The sequence below is a fragment of the Bufo gargarizans genome, chromosome 2 (assembly GCF_014858855.1).
Source record: "Bufo gargarizans isolate SCDJY-AF-19 chromosome 2, ASM1485885v1, whole genome shotgun sequence".
Lineage (NCBI taxonomy): Eukaryota > Metazoa > Chordata > Amphibia > Anura > Bufonidae > Bufo > Bufo gargarizans.
In genome coordinates, this window is record NC_058081.1 from 597,391,450 (window position 1) to 597,397,202 (window position 5,753).

General features: G+C 46.0%; 1 protein-coding gene across 1 annotated transcript; it reads right to left on the reverse strand.

Annotated features, from left to right (window-relative positions):
• Positions 1-576: 576 nt before the first annotated feature.
• Positions 577-5,753, reverse strand: MRPL20 (mitochondrial ribosomal protein L20). Its single transcript, XM_044278274.1, has 4 exons — positions 5,600-5,753; positions 3,880-3,990; positions 1,110-1,187; positions 577-1,029 (listed from the first exon to the last, which is right to left on the reverse strand). The coding sequence occupies exons 1-4, from the start codon at positions 5,684-5,686 to the stop codon at positions 856-858; spliced, it is 450 nt and encodes a 149-aa protein (XP_044134209.1). The 5' UTR covers positions 5,687-5,753; the 3' UTR covers positions 577-855.

Below are 5,753 nucleotides of genomic sequence, written 5' to 3' on the forward strand. Positions count from 1 at the left end.
TTGGTCCGCATCCAAGCCGCAGTTTTGGCGGCTCGGATACGGACCTATTCGCTTTCAATGGGGCCGCAAAAGATGCGGACAGCAATCCGTGTGCTGTCCGCATCCGTTGCTCTGTTCCGTGTCCCCGCAAAAAACAAAAAAAAAAAAACATGTCCTATTCTTGTCCGCACTTTGCGGATAAGAATAGGCAGTTATATTAAAGGCTGTCTGTGCCTTTCCTCAAGTTGCAGAACGTGCATGGACGCCATCCGTGTTTTGCAGACTGAAAAACACACCACGGTCGTGTGCATGTAGCCTTAAGCTCATTTTGTGCAGCTGAGAGAGACAGCACTTCTTTCTCCTTGTTTTAGCGATCAGTGGGGGTCTCAGTTCCAGAACCCCACCAACCAAAAACATTGATCTGTTAAGACATATCAAACGTTTGTTAAAAAGAACAGGTACACATAGATTCATTTGGAATTTATACTGGGAGCCTCACTGGGTGCAATGCGATGTCAAGATAAAAATTTGCGACAATCATAGGCCGTTACCAGAAATGCTTGGATTACCCTGTTCCCCTGTAAATAGCACAGCTCGTTTCATCAAAAATCATTGAATTGTTTTATTGGTCATAGAAAAGTTATGTGACGCGCGCAAAAAAAACAAAACATTATATCGCTCACTGCCAGGTCTCATTAGAAATGTTAACAGTAACCTATTGTACGTTACGCTCATCTCTTCAGATCCTTGGCCATCGAGGTGGCTGTTCTTCTATGGTATATAAGACAATAAATACCAATCAGGAAATTGAGCAAATTTAAGTTACACACATAAAGAGGGGCCCGACTCGCATTACAGTTCAGTCCGTTTTTGGAACTAGTGATAATGCACCACCCGAGAAAATATTCCGTCAGGTTCCTTCCCATCTCCAAGTGCCGCCAACAAACCTTCTTCTCTTCTCCTCTTTGACAGAGCTGCCAGTGATTTGAACGTCTTGGGTTCGAAGATGGCCAGATCAGAAATGATCTTCCTGTTTACAGCCACCTGACACTGAAACAAGACAAGAAACAGATTAATACGGCTCTCTTCAAACTATACAAGCAATATGTTTGAAAGGAAGAGAAACTTACCTTTGCAAGATTGGCAATAAAGTGTGGGTACTTCATGCCATGCTCCTGGAGGGCTCCTGCGATACGGGTTACCCATAGCTGAAAGGAAGCGAAGACACATAATTTGAGGATAAGAATGTGGGGGAGTTTTATCAAGCCAAAAAAAGTTGTCAAATTGTGTGCACGCTCTATTTGCCACATAAACGTGTCATTTTCTGCCCATTTATGAGGCACTCGACTGTTTTGTTAAAAGTGGTCAGGGCCTGCGCAGCAAGTAACGCCTGAGATGTACATCAGCTCCTAGATGGGCATAGATTTTAAGTTCTGGTTCACAGGCCTGTCAAGATACACCAGATTATTAGGAGGCTGTGTTTCCTGCGAATGTCATGTTTCACAATAGACTTTAAAGGCATTGTACTTATTTTAGGCTAAAACTATTTTTTATAAATGTTCAGCCGTTTCTGAAATACAAGGGTTAAAAATCACTGTTTGCAAGCTGTCACATTCTATTTTCTTTGAATCCCATCATCTGACAGCTCATGTGTAGCTCTTATCTCTGATCTCCTGACCTCAAGCTCAGATGAATGAATGAATGAATGAATGAATGAATGAATGAATGAATGAATTATGAGCTGTTAAGTGCACAGAGGGAGGGCCCAAGCCACTTTATGCATATTTGCTCCTCCTGCTTCCTTTGCCAGCCTCTCCTTTACTGACAGGGCCAGATTCCTGCATAGCCACCTCGCCTGGCCCTGTCAGTCAAGAAGGCAGGAGGAGCAAGGGTGCACAGAGCATCCTGAGCCCTTCCTCAGTTCACATAACTGCCCATTTACTTATTCTCCAGAATGACGCAACATTTCACCAAGTCAAAGATATCATTACATTCTGCCCTACAAGGCCTTGTGGATGGTTTAACAGGGATTTCCTGGTGATAGATACACTTTAAGGTCCCTTTCACACTAGCGTGATTTCCGCGCGGGTGCCATGCGTGACATGAACGCATAGCACCCGCACTGAATCCGGCACCATTCATTTCAATGGGGCTGTGTACATGAGCGTTTTTTTTCACGCATCACTTCTGCAATGCTTTGAAATCGCAGCATGTTCTATATTCTGCGTTTGTAACGCAGGACAGGCCCCATAGAAATGAATGGGACTGCGTGAAAAACGCATTGCATCCGCAAGCAAGTGCGGGTGCGATGCGTTTTTAACTGATGGTTGCTAAGAGACGTTGTTTGTAAACCTTCAGTTTTTTATCACGCGCGTGAAAAACGCATCAAAATGCATTGCACCCTCGCAGAAAAAAACTGAACAACTAAACGCAATCGCAGACAAAACTGACTTGTTTTAGTGCCAAAATCGCAGCATTTTCACTGAACGCATCCGGATCAAATCCGTCACGCCCGTGTGAAACCAGCCTAAAGGGCTGCTTTTGTATGCTTAGGAGTCCAGTGAGTGGTCCCATCAATGACTGCCAGTTGCATATCTCCAGCCGCCTGATCCGGCAGAGAATGCTGGGAATCGGCTAGACACAAATCGCAACAGTTTGTGTCTGGCTGATTCTCAGCGTTGTTGCCGGACTGCGACCAGATCTCCACCGGACCCCATTGTACCTAAAGGGGCTGGCGGGCATTCCGTTTGCATCTGGTAGCACCGGATCTGGAGAATACTGGCAGGCTGTTCTCTGTCTGAACAGCCTGCTGGAATTGCTGCCGGAGATGTGAAACTTGCCTTAGGCCTCATTCTCACATATGAGGGCCATGGTCTGTGAAAACCCGTCCTGCTGAGTGCACGGCGTCATTGGTTGCTATGACGCCGTGCGCTTCGTGCCGCCGCTGTACAGTAATACTCGTATGATCATGAAGGAGTGTATTACTGTACAGCGGCGGCACGAATCGCACGGCGTCATAGCAACCAATGACGCCGTGCACTCAGCAGGACGGGTTTTCACGGACCGTGGTCCACGTATGTGTGAATGAGGCCTTAGTAGGATTGTCCACTGGACTAGATAGAAAGAGCAGAGATTGACATGAAGAAATGACAAACCATAATGAACCTTTCCCTACAAAGCTATACATCAATCTGCTCAGCAGCTCCTGCTCTACAACATGCTGCCGGTAGATTGCACTGCATTAGCATCTCAGGCCCTTTTACATAAGCGAGTTTTCCGCGCGGGTGCAATGCATGAAGTGAACGCACTGAATCCTGACTAATTCATTTCAATGGGTCTGTGTACATGAGCGTTTTTTTCCACGCATCAGTTCTGCGTTACGTGAGAATTGCAGCATGTTCTATATTCTGCATTTTTCACATCGCCCTGGCCCCATAGAAGTGAATGGGACTTCAGTGAAAAATGCATTGTAATCCAGATGCGATTCGTTTTTCACTGTTGGTTGCTAAGAGATGTTGTTTGTAAACCTTCCGTTTTTTGTTTTTTTTCATACACGTGAAAAACGCATCAAAACTAACTGCACCTGCGCGGAAAAAAAAACTGAACGCAATTGCAGACAAAACTGACTGAACTTGCTTGCAAAATGGTGCGAGATTCACTGAACGCATTCCGAGTCAATCCGTCACACTCGTGTAAAAGGGGCCTCATTCTCTTTAAGAGCCTCTTACAGGCAGCAGACATTTTCCACATGCAGCGGTCACTGGAATTGAAATCCCTTTAAGAGAAATAGCAGAGGTCCATAATGCTTGTGGGGGAACAATGTATTTATTGGGATGTCTCAGACCGAGCGGGGGAGGGCCATACATCGGATTGGGTGGTCGTAGAGAAGTTCTTCATTACCTTTCTCATTATGTGCTTCTTGGCTTTCCTGGCTTTCGTTGAATACACAAAGGCTCGGCGAACAGCTCGTATGGCCAGGCTGAAGCAACGATTCTTTCTTCCACGGAAATGCTGTGTAATAACAGAAGAAATACATGAAATGTCCTATAGAGTCCTGGTTCAGGCAGGATATTCAAAAGTATCTCAGAACCCACAAGGGTTGATTATTTCAGCAAAGAAAAAAATAAATTCAACTGAAATGCAAAACCTCCGTTATCATCCTGTACAATCTAATAAAAATACCAACTAACGTAAATGTGCTCCAATATGTCCTGCATAGAATGTACAGAAAATAAGGGCTCAGATCTGCGGACAACTATCAGCAGGCAAAGAAAATAAAAAATTTAGCCCTTAAAAGGGACACGTCCACCTTTGAAAGAATTTTATTTATGGCTTTGAAGCATTTAAAGGATTGTGTCATCTGGGACTTTGATATTGTATATTACTAGGATATAACACAGATAGGTGCTGGTCTCAGAGGTGGGAACTGCACCTGTCACTAGAAAAGGCCCCCAAAAGTTAGGGAGAGCACACCACCCATGTTGGGATAGGGTGTTAGGGTAATTTCAGCAGTCTCATAGAAATGAATGGAGAGCACACCACGCAAGTGCAGCCATTGCTCCATTCACTTCTATGGGAACGTCGGAGATAGCTCGGCAAGAGCTCAGCTATTTTCTGCAGTCCCATAGAAATGAATAGAGGGCAGCCACACATGTGGGTGCTCTCCGCTCAATTCGGGTGTCTTGTTCTGGAGATAGGTATAAAACCGCTGGGACTGGCACCTATGACATTGTCTGACCTGTTCCATGTGCACTTGGCAGCTGAAGGCATCTGTGTTGGTCCCATGTTCATATGTGTCCGCATTGCTGAGAAACATGATGTTTTTATATATGCAAATGAGCCTCTAGGAGCAACGGGGGAGTTGACTAACCCCCTTTTCCTCTGCACTTTGATTGACAGGACCAGGTATGATGAAGTTTTCACTGCCTGGCCCTGTCAAAGCGCAGAGAGAGCTGAGCCTCTAGGTGTAATGGCAACGCCCCCGTTGCTCCTAGAGGCTCGTTTGCATATATAAAAACATCATTGTTCTCAGCAATGCAGCACATAAGAACATGGGACCAACACAGATGTCTTCAGCTGCCAAGTGCACATGGAACAGGTCAGACGGTTTCATAGGTACAAACCTGCTGACAGATGCCTTGTGTCGAATTACTCAATTCAATCGGGTAATCGTTTCAGCCCTATACAAGGCAGAAGGAAAGAAGTCATGACCACACATGGGTCTGCATGGGAGCTGTATACACAAAACGGCAACTCATTTTAAAAGCTTTGCTCATAGATTTCCACATCCATCTGATCCATGCACCATTAGTCTCTTTCCACCTTGAGGATCCGTAGGGGTTGAACAGACCCCCCCAAAACCCCTTTTGCTCTAGAAGAATCATGTGACTTATCCAATTAGCAGCAGGTGTTTGATCCTGATGCATGCTGGGACTTGTAGTGCAACTTCAGCAGACGTGTCCCACACACAATGGGCAACCACTGTGCCATCCAGGGCTTCAGTGATGACCAGTGAATGGTGGGGCATTTCTGCAGTGAGGGCAGCGTGCTGTGAATGTCACTGTTCACACAGGGCAGACACCAATGACCTCCCCCTCCCGTCCGTCTGCCCCTCACTCACCCTGGCATGTTGCAGCACCTCCTGAGCCCGCCAGTAATGATCAGGACCCCGGCTCCGGACCCACCGTGACAGGCTCAGGAAAACCATGTTTCGTCCTTTAGGAAGTTCCCCAGCTGCCCTTAACAAGCATGGGCGCCTCTGACAACCTTGTCGA

Bases quoted from the DNA above. Each gene is read 5' to 3' on its own strand.
- MRPL20 (XM_044278274.1), bottom strand. From the start codon at position 5,686: ATGGTTTTCCTGAGCCTGTCACGGTGGGTCCGGAGCCGGGGTCCTGAT. The intron at 3,991-5,599 runs GTGAGTGAGGGG...GTTATTACACAG, and splicing joins AGGTGCTGCAACATGCCAGG to CATTTCCGTGGAAGAAAGAA. The intron at 1,030-1,109 runs GTAAGTTTCTCT...GTCTTGTTTCAG, and splicing joins TTATTGCCAATCTTGCAAAG to TGTCAGGTGGCTGTAAACAG.